We start from the raw sequence: 25,000 nt of genomic DNA on the forward strand, positions 1-25,000 counted from the left end.
ATCTTGGCGAAAGTGGTTCAGTAAATCAATGTCCCTATTTGTCATGGTATACAGCTTGATTTCATCCTTGTACAAGAGATGGTGGTGCTTCAATCTGTAACCATACCCAGTACTATTGATGATCTGTCTGAGATCTTCTTGATATGTACCACACTTTTATGGTCATCTATGAAAATGTTTTCAAATTAGCTTCTAGTGTTGTGTGTCTCTCTCTATATATAAAAATGTGTGTGTGTGTTGTTTACAGGAGGTTCGTGATAAATACACAGCTGTAGTGAAGATGATCGACTCGGGGGACAAACTCAAACTGGACCAAAGCCACTTGGAGACTGTCATCCCGGCACCTGGTACCACATCCCCTTTGGCTGCTGTCCAAAGGTTTATATTTGTTTTGCTTTTTTTCTGTTTTTCTCTCTCTCATTCACTTTATCACACTCTCCCCCTCAGGTAAAAAAGTTATGATTGTGAATGGACAATATCGAGACAATGAAGCCATCTTGGAAGGCATAGATGAGAAAAAATTCTCTGCCACTCTCACAATAGACTCTGTAAGTTTATCAGATACATTTACATCTATTTACTGAAAGTACCGTTAAGTGATCCTTTACATTTCTTTCAAATCTCTTTTTTAACCCAACAATGAGCTGCATGTAGGATGAAACCTTTGTACCTTGTATGTACATTACGGTGAATCAGTGTGGCTGTTTTGTACACTGTAGGGGCCTATGAAAGGAAAGATGGTGGAGGGGGTTCCATATGAAGACTTCTCCAAGATGGCTTGAAGTCTTTTTTTTATTTTTTATGTAAGGATGCAGCCATTCACCCCGAGAAGTCTCTACTGTGTCAGAGTTCCTCAGGGTTCTTCAGCCAGCACATGGACATTCCTGCAGCTTTCTTTACCTGAGTATGTGAACTCATCTTCCTGCTGAAGTAGACCGAATGAATTGGCTATAGAAGAACAGAATGTGGTTTTCTTGTCTGGTTTTATTGTTTTTTTTTTTGTTATCAGTCTACATTTGAAATGGTCTACAATTAAAGTGTACTTTGATGTAACCACAGATAGCATGTGAATCTATTCACAGTAAGACTTCAAAAAGTAAAAATTTTGTACTGAATGAACTGAGTGTGCTGTTTGAACAGAGGCAAGTTTAATTTTAATTATTAGATTTAGTGCTGGCTTATATGTTAAGCTCCATTCATTCTAGTCAGCATACGTTTTCCATAATTACTACAAATCTCTTGTATAGGGATATTTTATAAGACATGTGTGATTGTATTTCCATAAGCACCCTCTCCTTGGCCAGAGTAGCTGAATCCAACTGCTCCCACTCTCTGTCCCAATACACACCCTAAGGCATGCACACACACACACACACATACACACATACACATTCACACTCAGAGAGGAGGGAGGAAGCTATCCAGTTCAGGAACGATGTAGTGGGTGTAATTGCCGTCAATGAAGCCTTTTCCACTGTTATGGACAAACCAGCAATTGACATCTGATCCATACTTCTGATCCTGCCGGTAGTCCTTCTGAAACCCTCTGTGACACACACACACACACGTGAGATGTTAATGTGAAGAAGCATGTCAGTGACTGTAGAAAAGGCAAATGTTGGGTTCTGTATTGTAATAAGAACTGTATATAATTCAATATATAGTGGTTTTATTTTACAAATTGCCTTTCCATTCATATTGTATTGCGGTAATGCAGTATGTTGAGATGGCCACTGAACTGTGCCTTTTTGGTTTTCCGTGACCTAACACCACACCTGGTCATGGACCAATCACCTCATCCTCTCACTACCGGCAAACTGGACCAGTCCTGCTCTGCACAGTCCAGTGCAGTGATTCTCCAGTAATCCACCCAGTTCAACTCGAGGTCTAATAACCAAGTTCTTCATGAGAGGAACCGTAAAAAACTAAAAGCTGGGGAAGCTCTGCCCAGACACACGGAGGTTTGGACTACCTGGTGACGCTCAGCTTGTTGCCCTTCACTTCCATGGTGGCCATCTTCTTCTCCGGCTCTGTCCCTTCTTGCACGTCATACACCTTCACCTCAGGCTCTTTTGTAAACTGCCCTGTTTTTTACCAACAAACACACAGAAGAGAGCAGAGTTTACCCAAAGCTCACATATGCTGAACTTGCTTACCCGTATTAGTCACCACCGTAGTGGTTATTTCTGTCATTTCTTATACTGGGTTTCACTGCTAAACAAGAACAACTGGCCACAGCCAGAGTGCTTTTGGTGGGTTTACTTGGGGATCCCCCTGCATAGGCTTCTGTTCTCCCTGGACTCATTTGGTGTTGACAGGGTCTTCACTCAGGGTTGATGGAGCAGGGAAAACAAAGGGCAGTATATGAGGTCCCCAAGAGAGGAACTGAGAAAACCTGGTTTGGTTCTAGTCCCATGGAGCTGATGAACAGAGTAAGTAAGTATACAACCTGTTCTACTACTAGAAGAAAGTAATATACATAAATTTGTAATGACCTCCTAGTTCCCTTCCAGAATATGTCCCGTTTGGGCATATAACTAAGGCTGAGGATTATATTAAAGTAATAATAAAAAGCCTTCACACGCACCAATGAGGCCGTGGACCTGGGAGGAGTACTGGTTATCACTGGGCGCGTAGATGCCGAGGAAGTCGACGTTTATTGGGTGTTTCTTCCACACGCGATGCAGCATCACCATTACGGAGATCTTGTTGCCAATCACCACGTTCACGCTTTGATCTTTTACAATGTCAACCTTCATCCTGACAACCAATGTTTGTGTGTGCATTAATTAATGAGGCATTTATAAGAGCAATAATAAACAAGGTGCCCAAATCAGATTATGTAGGACCTGTAGACTCTGTATAATCTCAGTTTATGTGGCTCTGGAGCTCTGACGTACCTTTTGAGGCTGACCTTGGCGTTGCTTCCCCAGCTGAAGGAATAGCTGGCTTTGCCCTCCACCAAGTTGATCTTGCTGGTACTCACCGTCACTTTCACCCGTGCTGCCTTAGAATAGATATAGATGGTACCAAAGTAGGTGTTCAGTTTGCGATTCTTCATCTGTTTGGCACCCACCAGCTGGCCATTGATAACGATCCCTGGTCACAAGGAACAGGTGCATACGTGGCGTTAGAGGTGAGTGGGCCACGCTGCACGTTGCTCTCGCTGGCTGAGAACATCTCGACGTGGTACCTGCACCAGGGTCAGACACCAGGCTGAGGATGTGTCCAGGCTTGGAGTCGATGTTGAAGCAGACGTCCGTGTTGCTCTTAGGCAGGTGCACGATGAAGTGGGGATCGTTCTCCACTACATGGGGAAAAAAACATGAGTCAAATGACTCAGGTTGAACGTCCTGCAGAAGTGGTCTATGACGCTGTCTCTCCTGTATCTCTCCTCACTAAAAGTTCTGAACAGAACAGAAAAAATGCTCACCGACATGGACAGTCTTGGCTTCAGAGGGTCGGGGGGTCGAGGAGGAGGTTAAACGCTGATGTTCAGCCCATGAAGGATCCGGAGGGTTGCTGGACACAAAAAAAACTCCTTCCCCATTAGAAGGAATACTTGCTGAGAAAGGGAAAGAGAGAGAGAGAGAGAGAGAGAGGGAGAGAGAGAGAGCATTTGTGTAATTTATACATCTCGTCTTTTTAATGAGACCAATGTTAAAAGTGCTGCACTCCAAATTCCCATCTCAAATCCCTGTGGTCAGGTCCTCACCAGCCATTGCTAGGAGCTCTGCCACCTTTTGCTTAAAACAGGGCAGTGGCGGCCACGGTGACTGCACGAGGGCAGCAGTGTGGTAACTGTGGTAAGTGTTTGGAGGGCAGCAGTGTGGTAACCGTGGTAAGTGTTTGGAGGGCAGCAGTGTGGTAACTGTGGTAAGTGTTTGGAGGGTAGCAGTGTGGTAACTGTGGTACGTGTTTGGAGGGCAGCAGTGTGGTAACTGTGGTAAGTGTTTGGAGGGCAGCAGTGTGGTAACCGTGGTAAGTGTTTGGAGGGCAGCAGTGTGGTCACCGTGGTAAGTGTTTGGAGGGCAGCAGTGTGGTAACCGTGGTAAGTGTTTGGAGGGCAGCAGTGTGGTAACCGTGGTAAGTGTTTGGAGGGCAGCAGTGTGGTAACTGTGGTAAGTGTTTGGAGGGCAGCAGTGTGGTAACTGTGGTAAGTGTTTGGAGGGCAGCAGTGTGGTAACCGTGGTAAGTGTTTGGAGGGCAGCAGTGTGGTAACTGTGGTAAGTGTTTGGAGGGCAGCAGTACCTGTGGTACCTGTTCCAGGGCAGCAGCCCTGCTTGGGGTCCTTGGGCGAGTCAGCCAGGAGCCTCTCAGGGCCGTCCGTGCTCTCCACCAGCAGGGCGGTGAGGGGCGTCACAAACTGATGCTCCACAGCCAGCTCCAGGATCTTCTGCGTGATCTTGCGTTTCTTACCTATCGTCCGGGCTACTGAGCTGCACGCGGCCACCCGTGCGGTCAGGAAGACAACAGGCCGCGTTAGCATGGATTGCACTAAGACCTGACACCTTGTTTCTCTTAAAGCACCTCTCATAGAAAAAAAACCTTTAAAAAAAACCTATTACAGTAGGAGCTTTGCCAAGCTAATCAGGACGTCAGCAAAAGTGTCTCAAAAGCGTCTCAGTCCAATGCATGACATTAACATTACAAGCTTTTTAGGTATGCAGTTAGCTAGCAGTGGACCACAATATATAAGTGATATTCTGCCATGGGAAAGTTTTACAGAAGCCTAAATCACAGTCTCCACAATCCATCAGAGCATTCTGGCCACAATATGAATTGAGAACAACTGCCAGCTGACTGACTGGCACGCTGTCATTGTCTCACCGCTCCGATAGCAGCTGATTGATGGTTATGTAAGCCCACATCTGTCGGGCAAAGCCCGGGAAGGAGTGCTGCTGATGGCTGAGCACATCATCCAGTTCGTCAAGACCAGCCTCCGTCTCAATGTTCAAGTCCATGGTGGCCTAGGAGGGACAAAAAGATACGCTCAAAAACCACTTTTTGACAACAACCGCCTGCCATATGGAAACTTTTGACTTTCCAATGGAAAACTGAGTAATTGAAACACAAACGATTACAGCTCTGGTGAATATGAGTCATATGAGGGAGACTTACAGCAGAGGCAGTGGTGAAGACATTCAGTATTTTGGTTGACATGTCTTTGAGTTTGCCAGCCACAACCAGTTCTGAGCCATCAAAAAACTTATCAAATTGATTTTGAGTGATGTTCTCCACAGTGCCCTCAGTGAAATGAACTGTGATCTTCCTCAGAAGAGGCGATGATATCTGGCTATAGAACAGCTACAGTGGAGAGGAGAGTGTGTGTGAGACAGAAAGAGAGAGAAAGGTGGTAATTGGATCATTTGGATGTATGGTTTTATGGACTAAACAGTAATTAATATTTTCCCTCCCTCCAAACAATGAAGCTTGAAAAATAGTAAATTAAATGGATCATTTATTCTTTGAGGACAACTTTTAAAGTCAGTAAAAATTGCAAATATTCAAGCAAACTATGAAGTACTATGTAAGTATTGGAGAACCTACAGAACACTACTCTCCACTACTGGGTGTATTATAGATTTTGATAAAGAAAATTTATTGTGTAGTTGTGAAATATGGCAGATACAGAAGTAGAGAAAGATCTTACAAATAAATAAAGAAAATACAAGGGGGAGGACTACAGTCTCTGAGGGGCGGGATTACAGTTTCTGTGGGGCGGGACTGCAGTTTCTGAGGGGTGAGGTTACAGTTTCTGAGGGGTGGGGTTACAGTTTCTGAGGGGTGAGGTTACAGTTTCTGAGTGGTGAGGTTACAGTTTCTGAGGGGTGGGGTTACAGTTTCTGAGAGGTGGAGTTACAGTTTCTGAGTGGTGAGATTGTAGACTCCTTCACCGTACCTTCAGCTGCTTGGAAGCATCTGAATTGGCATAGATCCTCTGGGCCATTCCTCTGTTCTCCATGGCGATGCGTTCCAGGAAGTCAAAGTCCACGTCGAAGCCGATGCCAAGGGAGAAGAGGGAGAACTCTTCACGCATCAAGCGCTTCACGTTCTTCTGAATGGCGCCGAGCTTGATCTCTCCTGCAGGGGGCGCAGTGAGGGAAAGCGCCCAGACAAGGGCAAAGAGTGGAGCAGCAGAAGAAGAAGAAAGGACATGGAGTGAAAGAGGTGGGGGAGACGAAGGAAGGAGAGGAACAGAGATCAGCACTGAGAAGGAACACACACCAGCTAAGTGTGTGTGTGTGTGTGTGTGTGTGTGTGTGTGTGTGTGTGTGTGTGTGTGTGTGTGTGTGTGTGTGTGTGTGTGTGTGTGTGTGTGTGTGAAGATTCCTCACCCACTGTGGGGTCTCCATCTGACACCAGGATTATCATAGAAACAGAGCGTGGTTCGATCATGCCCTCACTCTGCGCTGTCAGCAGCATTTTCACTGCCTTCAGGAGCGCCTCGTTGATGTTAGTGCCTGAGGTCAAACAGGAGTGGGAGCCAATTAAAAAAACATGTGATTTCCTGTCATTTTCCACCACTTTCACCACCTGTTCTTCTCACCTCCATTGGGTTTGATGTTCTGAATGTATTCCTTGGCCTCATTGATATTTATAGAGGTCCCTGTGACCAGTTCTTCATTCCAGCAGCGGACATTATGATTGAAGTCGATGATGCTGAAAGAGTCGTCCATGGTCAGATCATCCAGGATGGCCTTCATGGCTTCCACTGTCTAATGTGAAGGCAGTGCAAATAATTGAGAGAGACAACGGGAGTTAAACACATACACTTCCTCTATTCATATTTCCTTTATTAAAAAAACAAAAAAAACTGTAGTTCCTATCAATGACCACAAGATGGCCTAAGGAACCTTTCAGTAGCAGTTGATACCGCAAGAGGACGCTGAAGTCTACATGAAGACACTGGAATAAATCACAGGACAGCTGTACGGCAGCACCATGAGTAATTTAGCAAAGCTTAAAGTGTGTCGGTCTTCACCTGCTTCATCTTCAGGCCCCACATGCTACCGCTCACGTCGATGACAAACACAATGTTCTTCGAGAGAGGAGAGAGATCAGACGGTGCGAAGAAGTGGACGACATGACCGTCAGACACCTGAGAGAGAGAAAAGAGGCACCGTGGGGTGCACAGTATCACCTGTGTGGATCTCTTACTGTGAACGTCTCACCCTATTTTAGCGGGAAAATAACATGCAACCTCGGTGTAAACAAAACTACAGATGACAACTTTTAGGTTTACAGAGACGGAGTATATTACAATGATATATAAAAAAGGAAGACTGGTACGATAAATGTACAGTTATAGTGTAGATCTACACCTACTACACTCAATATTCTAGCATTCTCACATGTGTGTGTGTCCGTTCGTGTGTGCGTGCGTGTGTGTGTGTGTGTGTGTGTCCATTCATGCATGTGTGTGTGTGTGTGTGTCCCCGTTCGTGCGTGTGTGTGTGTTTGTGTCTGTTTGTGTGTGTGCGTGTGTGTGTGTGTGTCCATTCGTGTGTGTGTGTGTGTGTGTGTGTCTGTTCGTGCGTGTGTGTGTGTGTGTCCTTTCGTGTGTGTGTGTGTGTCTGTTCGTGCGTGTGTGTGTGTCTGTGTCAGTTTGTGTGTGTGTGTGTGTGTGTGTGTGTGTGTGTGTGTCTGTTCGTGTGTGTGTGTGTGTGCGTGTGTGTGTGTGTGTGTGTCCGTTCGTGTGTGTGTGTGTCTGTTCATGCGTGTGTGTGTGTGTGTGTGTGTATGTCCGTTTGTGTGCGTGCGTGTGTTTGCGTCTGTTCGTGTGTGTGTGTGTGTGTCTGTTCGTGCGTGTGTGTGTGTGTGTGTGTGTCTGTTCGTGCGTGTGTGTGTGTATGTCCGTTTGTGTGTGTGTGTGTGTGTGTGTGTGTGTGTGTTTGCGTCTGTTCGTGTGTGTGCGTGCGTGTGTTTGCGTCTGTTCGTGTGTGTGTGTGTGTGTGTGTCTGTTCGTGTGTGTGTGTCTGTTCGTGTGTGTGTGTGTGTGTGTGTGTGTGTGTGTGTGTGTCCTTGCCTGGAGCTCTCCACCGTTGTTCTCTCTCTCCACGTCGTACTGCACGGTGAACACTCCGTCCACGGCGCTCTCGGTGCAGTTGGCACACTTGCGCTGCTGCTGTAGGCTGGGCCGGAACACCACGTGCGCTTTGTCCGTGCTTTGCACGACCTTGGTCAGGCCTTCAAAGTGATCGCCCAGCGTGTTGGGCGTCTGCACAAACTTGATGCCTTTGGGCTCATAGATATAGACATCCACCTGAGGAAGAACACCCACACACACACACACACACACAAGTAGGTAGAGGTGGAGTGGCCAAAAAATAACTAGTAAGTGTATGTTGCATGGGTCTTGCAGGAGTGTGTGTGTGTGTGTGTGTGTGTGTGTGTGTGTGTGTGTGTGTGTGTGAGAGAGAGAGAGAGAGAGAGAGAGAGAGAGAGAGAGAGAGAGAGAGAGAGAGAGAGAGCGAGAGAGACCTGAAACAGTGGGACCAGGCGTCCTGGCTGGAGGTGGAGAGTGTGAGTGTAGATGCCCTGTTTCCTTTGCATCATCTCCTGATAGTGCAGTTCAAACTCCACCTTACTGCCTGCTGGGACATGCACCTCCGTCCTAAACGTCTCCATCTCCTGAGAGTTAGTCCTGCCACAAAGGGAGATCTGAACTAGCGGGCAGACTGGAAAGAGGTATGAACAGACGGACATTTTCTTGGACAGATGGATTTATCAATGTACAAATGGATACATGCAAGGATGTGCACAATGTGGTGCAAAAGCTGCCTGGGCAACAGCCAACTTGCCCTCTGAGCTGCCCCTGTGGAGGAAAATTGTTCTTTTTGCTATTGTGACTACATAAATACAAGGCTATAATCACTAAATGTAGACCCGGGTGGTATTCCAGAAAGCGGGTTAAATGTCTAACTCAGGGTATGTTAACTCGGAGTTCACTAAAACCTGGAGTTTTCTGTTCCAGAAAGCGGGTTAAAACAAACTCGGTGTCTTACACTCTGAAGCTAACCTGCTCGCTGGCAGGTTAACTTAAAACTAACTCCAAGTTACTTGAACCTAAACATGAGTTACTTAAACCTGAACCCGAGTTATAAACACGTCATCATGACGTGTCCTTTCCTCAAAGATCCTGTGAATATTGAAGCTCAGTTGTTATTCGCCGAGCTCTTCATCGGGAATGGCTTATAAAACCCTGAAATAGACATAGGCCTACTATCGTTTTCGGATGATTTTTTAATGAACATTATCGTTTTTCAGCACAATCCATTACTTACATTAGTAACATTATTAAACGTCACATTTCAAATATTACACATCACTGATCAATCCTCAATTCTCTCCAGATTTTTATACATCGCTCTTTGTTTTTTTGCTAGTGGAAGTTTTCTTTATAGTGTAGAAAACGCGGAACCTGTCAGCAAAGCTACTGCATGTTGGTCTGTCCGAAAAGTATGTCTGGCATTAAAACGACTAGTGCCCAGTTTTGTGGTGTTACATGGGCATAAGCCAGTAATCGACATCAAAGAGGAATCCCAAAACATCGTAGGTTTGTCTTTAATTCACACAGACAATAAAGAAATTAAGCAAAGGAGAAGCAGTATATAACAAACTTCATTCCATTTACATTTTAAGTATTTCCTAGAGTGATTGGCTGCATTGATGGAACCCACATATGCTACCTATTCCATCACCATTAGACCAGGAAGGCGATCACTTAAACAGAAAATCCATCCATAGCATTAATGTACAGGTGCTAACCTTTATAACCCTTAATTAATTAATGTACTTATCTTTAATGGTATCAAAAATAACGTAGCTATTGTAACTGACCGTTCTCCTCATCAAGATCATATGTGATGCTTCCCACCTCATCACAAATGTTGAAGCCAGATGGCCAGGATCCATGTATGATTCCACACTGTACAACAAATCTGAACAGGGTAGGCCTGTGGTAGTTTTGCTAGTTGTTCACATGCAGTGTAATAGTTAAATTATTGCAAACCCTAGATGTGATTATAGGACACTATGACTGTCTCCTTCATGGAGACAGAGGGTGTCCCTGCCTGTCCTATAGGCCTACCTTATGACTCCCTATTCAGATCCTGCACCTGGACCACAGTCCCACTACATTCAGGCCCACAGCAAAACCAGGGCAAGAATTTAAATGACCCTATGAATCCTCGAGGCCAGGTTCCAGTGCCTGAAGGGGCTCAGAGTTACCCCTGAGAGTGCGTGCCACCAGTGATGCGTTACTTAGTAACACATTACTCTAATCTTACCGCTTTTTTCTGTAACGAGCAGTATAACGAGTTACTATTTCCAGTCCAGTAATCAGATTAAAGTTACTTATCCAAGTAACTGCGCATTACAATTTTTATTTTCCGTATTAAAAATATATATTTTTGCTTTCTGCTTGGCTCAGTTCTATTTTTGCGTCTGACCGTAGCGCTCGACTCCGCACGCTGCGCGAGCACGTTCACGTCATTCTGTGCAGTGTTGCCCGTAACGATATGTGGTAGTGTAAAGAAACACCCAAGAAAAACAGTGGAAGGAACATTTACCTGACGAATTTTAATGTTGCTTTGTGTTCCAGGTTTGAAAAGTGCTGGAATTTTGGCTAAAGTACTTTAAGGAACCTTACATGCATGTGAGTGAGTGTCAGAGACTCCATCTGCCACCACTACTTTTCACATTAAATCATGCACCCCCCCCACCAATATACCCTGTAACCTTTTAATATACATTACAGTCAAATTCACTGTTATGCTTCATTATTTCATTTTTCCTGTAAATAAATATATTTAAAAATATATATTAAGAATAAGATATAGTTATGTACAGCCATAACACTTTGTACTATATTCTTACATTTCATTTATATTTAATGCCATGTGCGTTTCACACCATTCGGATTAGATCTGGAATTAGTAAGTGTTCAATAAAAAAACATTTTAAAACTCAATACAGTAATATAAATGTGGGTAATATATATTAACTCTGTTGGCAATTTTTTGACATGCTGACTGCCTTTCTCTAGCAGCTGCTGCAGTAAAACTTTTATGCTTAATAATTTCTAAATATTCTGCATACGAAGTCATTAATGCTTCAAGCTACAGTGGTGTGAAATACGATGCTCGGATTTTCGCATTTAAGTCCATGATAAATCTTATTTATCGGCGTTCCATTAAGAATGCCTTTAATAGTTACGCGTGAACGCGCTTCTGTCTGGGTCAACCTACTCATAGTTGAGCGACCCTGATTACTTTAACTCTGATCAGCCGTTTTGGAACCGAAAACTCTGAGTATGTCAGATCGGGGTAAGACAACTCAGAGTTCAGGGTTAAGTTTAGAGTTTGTTAAAGCCAGTTTTTGGAATACATGCAGCAGGAGACCTTACTCCCCCTACTACCACTCTGTTGTTTACTCCACTCCTACTCTGTTGTTTACTCCACTCCCACTCTGTTGTTTACTCCACTCCTACTCTGTTGTTTACTCCACTCCTACTCTGTTGTTTACTCCACTCCCACTCTGTTGTTTACTCCACTCCTACTCTGTTGTTTACTCCACTCCTAATCTGTTGTTTACTCCACTCCCACTCTGTTGTTTACTCCACTCCTACTTTGTTGTTTATGCTACTACCACTCTGTTGTTTACTCCACTCCTACTCTGTTGTTTACTCCACTCCTACTCTGTTGTTTACTCCACTCCCACTCTGTTGTTTACTCCACTCCTACTCTGTTGTTTATGCTACTACCACTCTGTTGTTTACTCCACTCCTACTCTGTTGTTTACTCCACTCCTAATCTGTTGTTTACTCCACTCCCACTCTGTTGTTTACTCCACTCCTACTCTGTTGTTTATGCTACTACCACTCTGTTGTTTACTCCACTCCTACTCTGTTGTTTACTCCACTCCTACTCTGTTGTTTACTCCACTCCCACTCTGTTGTTTACTCCACTCCTACTCTGTTGTTTATGCTACTACCACTCTGTTGTTTACTCCACTCCTACTCTGGTGTTTACTCCACTCCTACTCTGTTGTTTACTCCACTCCCACTCTGTTGTTTACTCCACTCCTATTCTGTTGTTTATGCTACTACCACTCTGTTGTTTACTCCACTCCTACTCTGGTGTTTACTCCACTCCTACTCTGTTGTTTATGCTACTACCACTCTGTTGTTTACTCCACTCCTACTCTGTTGTTTATGCTACTACCACTCTGTTGTTTACTCCACTCCCACTCTGTTGTTTACTCCACTCCCACTCTGTTGTTTACTCCACTCCTACTCTGTTGTTTATGCTACTACCACTCTGTTGTTTACTCCACTCCTACTCTGGTGTTTACTCCACTCCTACTCTGTTGTTTACTCCACTCCCACTCTGTTGTTTACTCCACTCCTATTCTGTTGTTTATGCTACTACCACTCTGTTGTTTACTCCACTCCTACTCTGGTGTTTACTCCACTCCTACTCTGTTGTTTATGCTACTACCACTCTGTTGTTTACTCCACTCCTACTCTGTTGTTTATGCTACTACCACTCTGTTGTTTACTCCACTCCTACTCTGGTGTTTACTCCACTCCTACTCTGTTGTTTACTCCACTCCTACTCTGGTGTTTACTCCACTCCTACTCTGTTGTTTATGCTACTCCCACTCTGTTGTTTACACCACTCCTACTCTGTTGTTTACTCCACTCCTAATCTGTTGTTTACTCCACTCCTACTCTGTTGTTTACTCCACTCTTAATCTGTTGTTTACTCCACTCCTACTCTGTTGTTTACTCCACTCCCACTCTGTTGTTTACACCACTCCTACTCTGTTGTTTACTCCACTCCTACTCTGTTGTTTACACCACTCCTACTCTGTTGTTTACTCCACTCCTACTCTGTTGTTTACTCCACTTCTAATCTGTTGTTTACTCCACTCCTACTCTGTTGTTTACTCCACTCTTAATCTGTTGTTTACTCCACTCCTACTTTGTTGTTTATTCCACTCCTAATCTGTTGTTTACTCCACTCCTAATCTGTTGTTTACTCCACTTCTAATCTGTTGTTTACTCCACTCCTACTCTGTTGTTTACTCCACTCTTAATCTGTTGTTTACTCCACTCCTACTTTGTTGTTTATTCCACTCCTACTCTGTTGTTTACTCCACTCCCACTCTGTTGTTTACTCCACTCCTAATCTGTTGTTTACTCCACTCCTACTCTGTTGTTTACTCCACTCCTAATCTGTTGTTTACTCCACTCCTACTCTGTTGTTTACTCCACTCTTAATCTGTTGTTTACTCCACTCCTACTTTGTTGTTTACTCCACTCCTAATCTGTTGTTTACTCCACTCCTAATCTGTTGTTTACTCCACTCCTACTCTGTTGTTTACTCCACTCCTAATCTGTTGTTTACTCCACTCCTACTCTGTTGTTTACTACACTCCTACTCTGTTGTTTACTCCACTCCTAATCTGTTGTTTACTCCACTCCTAATCTGTTGTTTACTCCACTCCTACTCTGTTGTTTACTTCACTCCTACTCTGTTGTTTACTCCACTCCTCTGTTGTTTACTTCACTCCTACTCTGGTGTTTACTCCACTCCTACTCTGTTGTTTACTCCACTCCTAATCTGTTGTTTACTCCACTCCTACTCTGTTGTTTACTTCACTCCTACTCTGTTGTTTACTCCACTCCTCTGTTGTTTACTTCACTCCTACTCTGGTGTTTACTCCACTCCTAATCTGTTGTTTACTTCACTCCTACTCTGGTGTTTACTCCACTCCTACTCTGTTGTTTACTCCACTCCTAATCTGTTGTTTACTCCACTCCTACTCTGTTGTTTACTTCACTCCTACTCTGTTGTTTACTCCACTCCTCTGTTGTTTACTTCACTCCTACTCTGTTGTTTACTCCACTCCCACTCTGTTGTTTACTCCACTCCTAATCTGTTGTTTACTCCACTCCTAATCTGTTGTTTACTCCACTCCCACTCTGTTGTTTACTCCACTCCTAATCTGTTGTTTACTCCACTCCTACTCTGTTGTTTACTACACTCCTACTCCCACTCTGTCTCAGTTCCCCACTCCTTTCTCAAACCATAAGAAAATGCTTCTGTTTTAACATGTATTATTATGTGAGTTCCTAGCTTCACAGATTTTGATTTTGATCATTTTAGGGTCTCTGTGAAAATAAAACATAACTTCAAGAAAATGCGTAACTCCAAGTTGGTTGAAATGTGTGGTGCAGTCTTATTGTGGTCTTTATCACGTGTTGCCCTGGAGCGCTACTGGAGCAGCGATCCAACTTCACGAAACAAACATGCATATGGCCCCTGGCACGTGACCCTGTAGGATACAACCTTTTATTGCTTGTGTTGTACGACAGCTCCGGGTTACTGTTCTGTAGTTGCGGGAATGATTAACGACGCATGATACAATCAATGGGATTCCCTATGAATTAAAACCTCCACATGTTCTTAATCTTGCATCTTATCACGTCTGCATCACATTGCGCAACATTATATTATGGTATCACATGAACCAATCTTAGCTATCTGGGGTAGGGGTTAGAGAAACAAACTCAAAATGGCTGTCAACATCCCTGGGCAGGATAAAAGAACATATGCTAAATAGTTGGGAAAGACCTCCATCAGAGATGAAGAGAGACAAAAGAGGGAGACCTTCGAGAATGGCTGATCTGAGTGGGAAAGCTTGGCCCGGTGCATGCTGGGTAGTACCTGACAATGCCTGCAGCTTTCCCACGTGATCTTGCCTGGGCGTACAGGTTCCGCGCTACGGTCTTCTCTTTCACAGAGCCAATAAAAGTGATCCCGTTCACATTCCTGCCAGCCAAACCACGCAGAGAAGAAAAGCGTTTGTGTGTGTGTGTGTATTTGTGTGTGTGTGTGTGTGTGTGTGTGTGTGTGTGTGTGTGTGTGTGTGTGTGTGTGTGTGTGTGTGTGTGGAGGGGCGATTTGACTTTTGGATAATTTCTGACATAAATACACAACCCTATGCCTATTATTCATTATCTTTAATTGTGTGTGTGTGTGTGTGTGTGTGTGTGTGTGTGTGTGTGTGTGTGTGTGTGTGTGTGTGTGTGTGTGTGTGTGCTTTACATGGTGAAGTTGCTGATGAAGGCTTGTTTGGGGATCTGCACATTGAAGCCGATGCTCTGTGGGCTGGGGCCCGAGTTAACCACAGAGCTCCTCACAGTGGTGTAGGCAAAGCGTGACGTGATCCTACTCTCCACTTTATAGCTCTTAACTGTGATGTCATGTCCTTGAATCGCCTGCGTGTGCACACACAAGCATGCGTAGACACAGTCCAAAACAAACATTTCAGCATCCGAGATTCTTCTGGATTGGAACTGCATGTCTTGTGCATTTTAATCATCTTACTTTATGCAAATGTACAAATCCTGTCCCTTTAAAAAGATTACCCCAATTCTGAGCTTGTAGGTCTAAGATAATGGAGTATTTATTAACCTCAGTAATACATGTGAAACTATACTTGAATCTTTTTCTGAGAGAGAAAATTAGGTTTTTAAAGTAGCTCTAGTTTTCAAAAATTGAGTAGGTCTTTTAGTGCAGTAAGAACAGAAGTCAGTAACCGCTGTGCCATTCGGGCCCCTGCAAACACCACCATCGATTAGTGGATAAGAGCAGTGAGCGTCACAGAAACAGGGTCAAACAACAAGACGATGAGTACCTCAAAGTCCTCCTCTTCCTCACTGGTCAATATGCTCCTCTAGAAAACATGCAAAAAACAGGACTGTTTTAAAAACCTGTCCACAGGCCAGTGCTCAAACAGGCAAACCAACGTTTTCCCTGAACCAGAATTCATTTTAAAACGTGAAACTATCTGAAAGAACTTCTTGGATTGCTTGATTTGGCAACTGTACAAATCTGCATGATCTTGTTTCACTGGCATTGACAAACGCAGTGATTGATTAACAGAAAGAGCACGAGCTGTTTATCTGTAGTTCACAAACACTCAGAACCATAGCTGCCCATGCTTTAAGCCTTTAACAGATATGGCTAACATTTACGCAATTATCTTCATTTTTACAGTTATCTGTAGGAGACATTCACATGCATTTGTACTTGTACTTGAGTATTTCCAAATCATAATACTTTACTTCATAGACGTGACTGACATATTTTGACTTATTTTGCACTCAGCTCTTAGGCATTGTCAACAGAATTTTTTAAAACTCCTCTTCAAGTTGTTTTTAAAGGCTAATATTTGGCAATATTATACTTCAGTATAATTTTGCACTTCTGGATATTTGTAATATAATGTTAAGGGGTAACCAAGGGACTGACCTTCAAGTTACCTCTGATTAAAAATGTTGATAATACTGCTACATGACAAACTGAAAAACTAAAGAAAATTGACAGGTGATATGTGTGTGAGAATTGGGATGATGGTCCTGCTTTCACGCTATTCGTTGTAGAGGGTCTGTCTCAGTTTTTCTCTAAAATCCTCTTTCCCGACGGAAAGTTGCAGCCTTACCCTGTGTCTGCCACTCTCGGGGAGATGCTCCTCTGACTGAAAGGACAAAGAGAACGCACATAAATGGCCAGAAAAAACCGTTAGCTAACAACGCATTTACGCAAAAAAAAAAAACTCTTTCTTGCGCTTTCTCTCTCCTTCACCCACTTACCAGCTCGCTTTCCCATTCTCCATCAATCACGAACTCGAAAGCCTGGCTGTGCAGCAGGAGCAGCGAGACCAGCAGGGCCGTGAGCTTCATCGTGGCCGATTAAAGGAGAACTGCTGTCACCGCTGCGTAAAAGAACCAGCACACCCAGCACACGCGCGCGGGTGGGAGCGCACGGGCACCCGCAGGCACACGCACGGGCACACGCAGGGGCCACACGAGTAGTCACGAAATTCCGTCCTCGTCAATATTTGTCGGGCTTCACATAACCCAAAAAAAACGATAAAAAAGGCACACAGGGGAACCTTTGAAACTTGACCTGTGGAGTGTGCACGCAAACAGTGTATTGTGCAGACTGATCATAGTTCTGCTACATACAGTACAATGCTTTCCAGAATCCATATAAAATGGAAAGTGAATTGCCCGTGTAGCCTATACATACCACGGCATCTTTTGTGTAACTTTTGTGTAACTAATCATACACAAACCCCATTTTTCTTTTTTCTGTTCTATACTAATCCACACACTGAAAGCTGGCCTATAATGTATGCTTATGTCCGGGGAAAGGCCAGCACTGCAGATAAGGGTCACCCCTGTTCCTGACACACCTGACTACCATTCGGTGAATTACTGAGGTTTTAAAAGGGTGAGTTAGTCGCACGTGCAATTCAGGACTAGGCCTGGCACTAGACTGCTGTGGCCTGAATATCAGAAAGCTCAAAAAGTGTTTTTACGCACTCTGCCAAGTCATTCCTCGGAGACCACTTTACCAAACTGTTTACTTTCAAGGACTGTGGTGAAACCATAACGTTAAAGGGCCTAGATATTTATTTTCCTGACACATTAACGCCCCTAAAACCCGCCCTAACACTGCCCGCTCCTTTATCAGTAGCCGTGCTAGTGTTTATTGAATGCAGTGCTCGAGCTCGCGTATTTATGTACAGACCGTCACCCATTTAAGGGAGGAAGAGCGTGGGCCTGCGTGGCACAGAACCAGGTAACTTCCAAAGATGAATGTTTTTCTTATTTTTTACGGACATGAACTATAGTGCATAAATGCGGAACATAAAAGTTTCCTATCTGAATTCTCCAAGTGTATGGGCGAATGCATAACATTCTATCACACGATATACTGTGGAATTAAACTGTAAACTTACAGTAAATGGCTGTAAGCTCACAGAAAAAATCCAACACTATATGTTTCTAGGTAGAGCCGATACAACTACAGGCATTCCCAGGACTCGTCCCGCAATCAGGAGGTGACATTATGATTAATACCTACACTCAACGGCCACTTTATTAGGTACACCTGTCCAGCTGCTCACTAACGTAAATGTCGAAATGCCAATCACATGGCAGCAACTAGGTTTAGGCATGTAGACATGGCCAAGACGATCTGCTGCGGTTCAAACCGAGCATCAGAATTGGGTAGAAAGGTGATTTAAGTGACTTTGAACGTGGCATGGTTGTTGGTGCCAGACAGGCTGATCTGAGTATTTCAGAAACTGGTGAACTACTGGAATTATCACGCACAACCATGTCTAGGGTTTACAGAGAATGGTCAGAAAAAGAGAAAATATCTAGTGAGCGGAAGTTCTGTGGGCGCAAATGCCTTGTTTATGCCAGAGGTCAGAGGAGAATGGCCAGACTGGTTTGAGCTGATAAAACGGCAACAGTAATTCACAACCGAGTCGTTACAACCGAGGCATGCAGAAGAGCATCTCTGAACACACAACACGTCAAACCTTGAGGCAGATGAGCTACAGCAGCAGAAGACACACCGGGTGTCACTCCTGTCAGCTAAGAACAGGAAACTGAGGCTACAATTCACACAAGCTCACCAAAATTGGACAATAGAAGATTGGAAAAACGTTGCCTGGTCTTATGAGTCTCAATTCTGCTGCGACATTCGGATGGTAGGGTCAGAATTTGGCATCAACAACATGAAAGCATGGATCCATCCTGCCTTGTATCAACAGTTCAGGCTGGTGGTGGTGGTGCAATGGGGGGGGGGGGGGGGGGGTATTTTCCTGGCACACTTTGGGCCCATTATGCACACCAATTGAGCATCAACTCCACAGCCTACCTGAGTATTGTTGCTGACCATGTCCATCCCTTTATGACCACAGTGTACCCATCTTCTGATGGCTACTTCCAGCAGGATAACGCACCATGTCATAAAACGCGAATCATCTCAGACTGGTTTCTTTAACACAACAATGAGTTCACTGTACTCGAATGGCCTCCACAGTCACCAGATCTCAGTCCAATAGAACACCTTTGGGATGTGGTGGAACGGGAGATTCACATCATGGATGTGCAGCTGACAAATCTGCAGCAACTGTGTGTAACGTATTGACCAGACAGAGAGGGATCCAACTGCGGAAGTATACCGCTTTTATTCAAATGAGTCACGTTTACATATAACGGCACGAGTATCACTAGCGCTAGGTGTAGTAACAAAAATAGCATTTTCTTGGGATGGTCCAGGGTCATAACGAGAGGGCAGAATCCGGGAGGTACAGGAGGGCTAGACAGGAGGCGAGGTCTGGAGAGAAAGCAAGGGTCAGAGCACAGGAGATTGAACAGGCAATGGATACGCTTGGTATGCTGCATGGGAACGTCAATACTTCGCGACAAGGAAGTGGTGGGAAGGTGTATATATATGTGACTGAAAAGGGGGCGTGGTAATTAGTAGCAGGTGTAGCTGGGAGGGACATATCAGACGGCATTCCTTACACTGTGTGATGCTATCATGTCAATATGGACCAATATGGACTCTCTGAGGAATATTTCCAGTACCTTGTTGAATCTGCCACGAAGGATTAATGTGTTAGTAAGCTGTTTCCTGGCCGTATAAGTGCCCTAAACAGTGTTTCTGAGCATAACTTAGTGCTATAGTGCAACCTTTGATGAATTAATTGAAAACTAAATTTTTTTACAACAGTGTTTTAATGTGTTAACAAGCTGTTTTATCATGTTTGCAATGTTAGACATGCATTTCCAAGCAAGTAGTAAGTCTTGCATTTAGGCGTTCAAAACAGCGTTTGCTGGCGTTGTAAGTGCTCTAAACAGTGTTTCTGAGCATTAGTACTATAGTGCACCTTTTGAAGAATGAATTGAAAACTCATATATCTCTAGAAAACAGTGTTTTAAGGCAGTTCTGAAGGCAAAGGGGGTTCCAACCCGGTACTTGCATGGTGTACCTAAAGTGGCCAGTGAGTGTATATCAGAACGATCATTTGGATTGTAGGTTTATCTAAAAGCGACGTTTGTTGGAGTCTTATTGTAAATGCTTCCACAAAGCATTCTTTTGAAACACCCCACCTAGGTTTCTTGCCAAAGTCTGTTCAAGCCACTGGTCATTTCCTATCAACGATACACAGACTCAAACCGTTTCACTGCACAGCATATAATAAGGTAATAATGCTTTTAATACTGTGGTATGGTGCTAAATCTGTTGCAAAACTTGAGAACGTGAAGGACCTGATTTGAGAACTTGTAAAACAAAATCTGTATGTGTATTTTAAATTTGAGAACTTGTAAACTAAAAGCTGCACTTGGAATTTTGATGTGAGAACCTATAGAATAAAAATCTGAGCGTGAATGTTTCAAATCTGCCCGCCTTGACTTTTGCAACACATATCTCGGTGCAGTTGTATGGGGAAGTGGGCGGGGCAGTGGGCGGGGCAGTAGGGGATGGGACAAAAATCATGACTCATCTTATTTTTCGCTGCAAAAAGAAAAGAATTGGAGGCAGAATAATTACAGATAATTCCTTCTATGATGGCACAAACACCGGTATGTTTTTTTAAACTGAATTATTATTCTAATGATACAAATGTGAGGGGGATATATATAAATATATATGTATCTGTATATGTATATATAGTTTATTATTCCGAGTTGATTTCACAGTTTAAAATTAATAGTTAATATGTATGGTTAAAATGTAAGGTGATGCAATGTTATATCTGTTATATCATTCCCGTAGCACTGTACTGCATTACCCTTGATTCCGATGGGCTGACTTCCCAGGGGGGACTAATTAACGGACACCTGGGGGGCGAGAGAGAGGAAGAAGAAGCGTGTGTAGTTCCTACTACCAGTTATCCTGTCCTGAGCTGTTCGGCTGGAAATAAAGAGAATTCTACTTTACTTGTAACCCGACTATCTTTCTTCCCACCCCTCGGAAAAGAGACATGGAATAATAGTGACATTCAAATTACAGGGTTACACAAGCATGGCAAATGGTATTAGACAACAATACTAGAATATGATCGATAAAGGCACTTGATGAAAACTTGAATCTAATGTCATTATGATGTTTCTTACCTTAGAGATGTAATGATAATTATTAGAAAAATACTTGTCACTAGCTAGTTTGTGCCATCATAGAAGGAACTATCTGCAATTTTTCTGCCTCCAATTGTTTTCTTTTGCCTTGAAAAATAAGCTGAGTCATGATTTTTGTCCCATCCCCCACTGCCCCGCCAACCTATGGAGTCAAATTAGGGTCTTTAATGGTGACGAAAAAAAAAAAATATCGCAAATATAAGATTAGCATTATGCATTTTACGTTCCTAATTTGTTTCTGCAATACTTTCCCTCTTTTGCGTTTCTTTCTTTTCTTTGCGTTTCACATTTTATGTTGCTGCTTTTTTTTTGCAGTACTTTCTCCCTTTTGCGTTTCTTTCTTTTGTTTGTGCGTCACTACTTTTCTTTGCGTCTCGCATTTTACGTTCATAATTTTTTTTGCGCTTCTCTCTTTTCTTTGCTCCGGTTTTACCCTCTGTGTGGGGGCGGGGAAAGAGGCGTGGCCAAGAGCGAAAGGCGTGCTGTGAACGTTCAGCGTCATCAGTTGAACCGTCACACAGCGCGGCAATTTGGTTACTGGTATCATGGCAGACGGTCGCCCAGCTGGACCACAGGTATATGTGTGCAGACATAGACATCAGGTGCTAAAGCACCACCAACTCTGCCCTTTATCAACGAAAGTGCCCTTTTAAAACTTCGTTTAAAAATATATATATTATTATTATTATTATTATTATTATCATTTTACTGAGGTCGGTTTGAAATGATCTTTTGAAAACCTGAGCGATTAAAAACAATGCCCTGAAATGCGCCACCACCTTGCACACACCCGACCTCTCTCTTCCTTTAACACCAGATGCGCTGCAGCAGCAGTGCAGTTCAGCGAGTGGAAGGAAGCTGAACTGACGCTGAACGTTCACAGCACGCCTTTCGCTCTTGGCCACGCCTCTTTCCCCGCCCCCACACAGAGGGTAAAACCGGAGCAAAGAAAAGAGAGAAGCGCAAAAAAAAATTATGAACGTAAAATGCGAGACGCAAAGAAAAGCAGTGACGCGCAAACAAAAGAAAGAAATGTAAAAGGGAGAAAGTATTGCAAAAAAAAAGCAGCAACATAAAATGTGAAACGCAAAGAAAAGAAAGAAACGCAAAAGAGGGAAAGTATTGCAGAAACAAATTAGGAACGTAAAATGCAAAATGCTAATCTTATATTTGCGATATTATTATTTTTTCGTCACCATTAAAGACCCTAATTTGACTCCATACCCACCGCCCTACCGCCCCGCCCACTTACCAATACAAGTGCACAAATCTGTTTTGCAACCGAGATATGTGCTGCAAAAGTCGAGGCGGACAGATTTGAAGTTGTGCTGAATTCGTGCACATTTCCTGCCAGCGATTTTTTAACATTCACGCTCAGATTTTTATTCTACAAATTGTCCACATCAAAACTACAAGTGCAACTTTTAGTTTACAAGTTCTCAAATTAAAACCACACGTACAGATTTTGTTTTACAAGTTCTCAAATTAGGTCCTTTACGCTCTCAAGTTTTGCAACAGATTTATCTCAGTATTCCACTACTGCGCTAGCAAAAGTATTTAGGGGCCCATGCAATTGCGTGCTACCACCACTGGAGGGTGTAATTCACAAACTTTGAAATGCTAGAAATATTTTCCAATATTTAAACTTTTTTTAGAGACGGACAGAAGCAGAGAAATAGCTTATAGGTCAGTGTTAACACCACACGGTGTTAATGTGTGTTTTAATTATTATTTATCAGTACTAAAACTTTATTTATCACTAAAACACGGTGTGGTTCTAGTGCTTGAACTACTGCCTACCCTGTTTAAACCTAGTAGGATAAAAAGAAAATTATCTTGACAACACCTCTGCTTTGGTAGGTAGTAAACAGGATTCATTTGTTACTCATTGACACTGACTTCCATTTATATAGTCTGAGCTCGTCTTCTTAAACGAAGGGACTGTGAACACAGGGGCAAATGCAAAGCACCTTGTAAATGACCATATTTGTTCTCCGCTAGAATGACTCGTACGTTGTAATTGTGGGGGGCTTGAAGCCGGTGGAGATTGGTTCCTCCATGCAATTTCCTCTGAAAAGCGAACTGTTTGGGCGGACCGCTGCGCGTCTGCGACCTGCAGTTCACGCACGATCGCGCCGCAGTTCGAGTCGCGTGCCCACTCCGAGATGCGCCTCGCGCCACGACGGAAAGTCTCAAGATGCTGCCGGTCACGTTAGTCTTGTGTTTCAGTCCCCTAGCTTGGGCTCTCACCGCAGACCTTACTGAAGATGTCGAACTTGAGGACGACCTGGTTTCCGAACTGGATTTAGGCAACGTGAGTCAGAGATCAATTTCGGTATTGAGAGCATCCAGGAGCGCTACTAACACTAATGTGTGTGAGTGTGTGTGTGTGTGTGTGTGTGTGTGTGTGTGTGTGTGTGTGTGTGTGTGTGTGTGTGTGTGTGTGTGTGTGTGTGTGTGTGTGTGAGTGGAAGTGTTGAGTAAACACAGTTTTCTTCACACTATAGGTTCCTCGCAGGGTTCCGCGACAGGTGAAAACACTTTTGAGCAAGGTACTGGCGCACGCGCTTTGCGCACTTTTCCCTTCATCAAATACTAGCTGCAGTTATGCATAACAGCTGGATTGGCGCATTATCCAAGTAGTAATACTAACATTTCCCTGTGTAATAGGTTGGTGAGGACGTGCATATAGCTATATGAGTTATTTGGAATAAATACCAGCGCATAGACAACTGTGTCAGCATGTATTCGGCTATACGCCAATAAAAAAGTAACACAGTGCAGAATATCCTGTAATGTGGATGAAAACGTCTTTTTCAGGAAACTAAACCACATATGCAGGAATTTTCGGTGCAGACCACCATCATCTCGCGCTATGCGTTCACGGCAGTGTCCTGCACAATGTTGAACAGACACAGCGCCGCCACCCAGGGACTCTTCCAACTCCAAGTTCCAGCAGCCGCCTACATCTCAAACTTCACAATGTAAGTCTGACGTATCCCAACGCCAGGGAAATAAATGCTTTGCAATCTTTTCGTTCGTTCTTAATATTTATTCTAACATTATTATGGGGGTTTAAAAGCTTAGTGCAAGTTTGTCAAATAAACCAGCGTTGTTTTTCATGGCTAAATTATTCTGTACTTGTTTCATGGGAGAGGTTACCATGAGAGGTTATGTTAGTATTAATTTTACACACAAACATACACACATACGTACACACACGCTCACAGACCACGGTCTTCATGTGGCTGCAATAAAAGTGTCATAATTCAGTGCCATCAAAATGTGAAAAGCTGGTTTGTGCAGATGGTGCGGTGCGCTGTTTTTGCACTAATCCAGGATGGTGTGTGTCGCCGATGTTATACCTGAATGTTGATGTTGTGGTGTTTCAGGATCGTGGGAGGGAGAGTTTTCCCCAGTCAGATAAAGGTGAAAGAGAAGAAAGCAAACAAAAACAGAGACGAGAGCGATGCCAGAATTCAGAGCAAGGAGTCAGCAGAGAAAAGGTTTCATGTCGTTTCTATTGCAGTTTGTTTTCAGATTCTTTATTTCATTGTTCACATTTTCTCCAACATCTTCGATTGGCATCATCATTTAGAAGGACTTACTGAACAATGAACGAGGAAGTCAGATACAAATCTACATCTTCCCTCTTCACAATAGAAACTCTATTTGAACATTGCTAGTGCCAGGCCCATGAAAGAATCCACTTTGCCGCACTGACAACAATCTCCCCCCCCCCCCGACCCCCCCCCATCACCACCTCTCTCCCCCAGCGAGGGAGAGACCGAGACATTCCGCATGGCCGTCACCATCCCGGGACGCAACCGCGCCGTCTTCCTGCTGACCTATGAGGAGCTGCTCGAGAGGCGATTGGGTTACTACGAACATGTGACCAGCGTTCGGCCCATGCACTTGGTCAGCAGGCTGAACGTGGGCGTTACCATCGTGGAGCACAGCCCCATCAAGTACCTCGAG

General features: G+C 43.7%; 3 protein-coding genes across 3 annotated transcripts in view; 2 read left to right on the top strand and 1 right to left on the bottom strand.

The window, feature by feature from the left end:
* The window catches only part of kin (Kin17 DNA and RNA binding protein), a 5,433-nt gene extending 4,318 nt beyond the window's left edge, over positions 1 to 1,115 (top strand). The window contains exons 9-11 of the mRNA XM_077004655.1: positions 248 to 347; positions 448 to 548; positions 720 to 1,115. Of these exons, the coding sequence (XP_076860770.1) occupies positions 248 to 347; positions 448 to 548; positions 720 to 782 (264 nt within the window). The 3' untranslated portion in view covers positions 783 to 1,115. The remainder of the gene's footprint in view (positions 1 to 247; positions 348 to 447; positions 549 to 719) is intronic.
* Positions 1,116 to 1,137: 22 nt separating this feature from the next.
* On the bottom strand, positions 1,138 to 16,784 carry LOC143513975 (inter-alpha-trypsin inhibitor heavy chain H2-like). Its single transcript, XM_077004654.1, has 20 exons — positions 16,670 to 16,784; positions 16,519 to 16,554; positions 15,712 to 15,750; positions 15,120 to 15,292; positions 14,739 to 14,843; positions 8,485 to 8,647; positions 8,030 to 8,266; positions 6,986 to 7,102; positions 6,551 to 6,719; positions 6,339 to 6,464; positions 5,903 to 6,084; positions 5,122 to 5,307; positions 4,831 to 4,970; positions 4,252 to 4,439; positions 3,434 to 3,565; positions 3,194 to 3,307; positions 2,901 to 3,099; positions 2,588 to 2,760; positions 1,973 to 2,084; positions 1,138 to 1,546 (listed from the first exon to the last, which is right to left on the bottom strand). The coding sequence occupies exons 1-20, from the start codon at positions 16,757 to 16,759 to the stop codon at positions 1,399 to 1,401; spliced, it is 2,829 nt and encodes a 942-aa protein (XP_076860769.1). The 5' UTR covers positions 16,760 to 16,784; the 3' UTR covers positions 1,138 to 1,398.
* A 6,246-nt stretch (positions 16,785 to 23,030) lies between these two features.
* Positions 23,031 to 25,000, top strand: part of LOC143513978 (inter-alpha-trypsin inhibitor heavy chain H5-like) — a 9,771-nt gene continuing 7,801 nt past the window's right edge. Inside the window, 5 exon segments of the mRNA XM_077004659.1 lie at positions 23,031 to 23,336; positions 23,530 to 23,574; positions 23,843 to 24,006; positions 24,415 to 24,528; positions 24,799 to 25,000. The exon segment at positions 24,799 to 25,000 is cut by the window's right edge and continues 46 nt beyond it. Coding sequence (XP_076860774.1) covers positions 23,220 to 23,336; positions 23,530 to 23,574; positions 23,843 to 24,006; positions 24,415 to 24,528; positions 24,799 to 25,000 — 642 coding nt within the window. The 5' untranslated portion in view covers positions 23,031 to 23,219.

The sequence above is a fragment of the Brachyhypopomus gauderio genome, chromosome 5 (assembly GCF_052324685.1).
Source record: "Brachyhypopomus gauderio isolate BG-103 chromosome 5, BGAUD_0.2, whole genome shotgun sequence".
Taxonomy (NCBI): domain Eukaryota; kingdom Metazoa; phylum Chordata; class Actinopteri; order Gymnotiformes; family Hypopomidae; genus Brachyhypopomus; species Brachyhypopomus gauderio.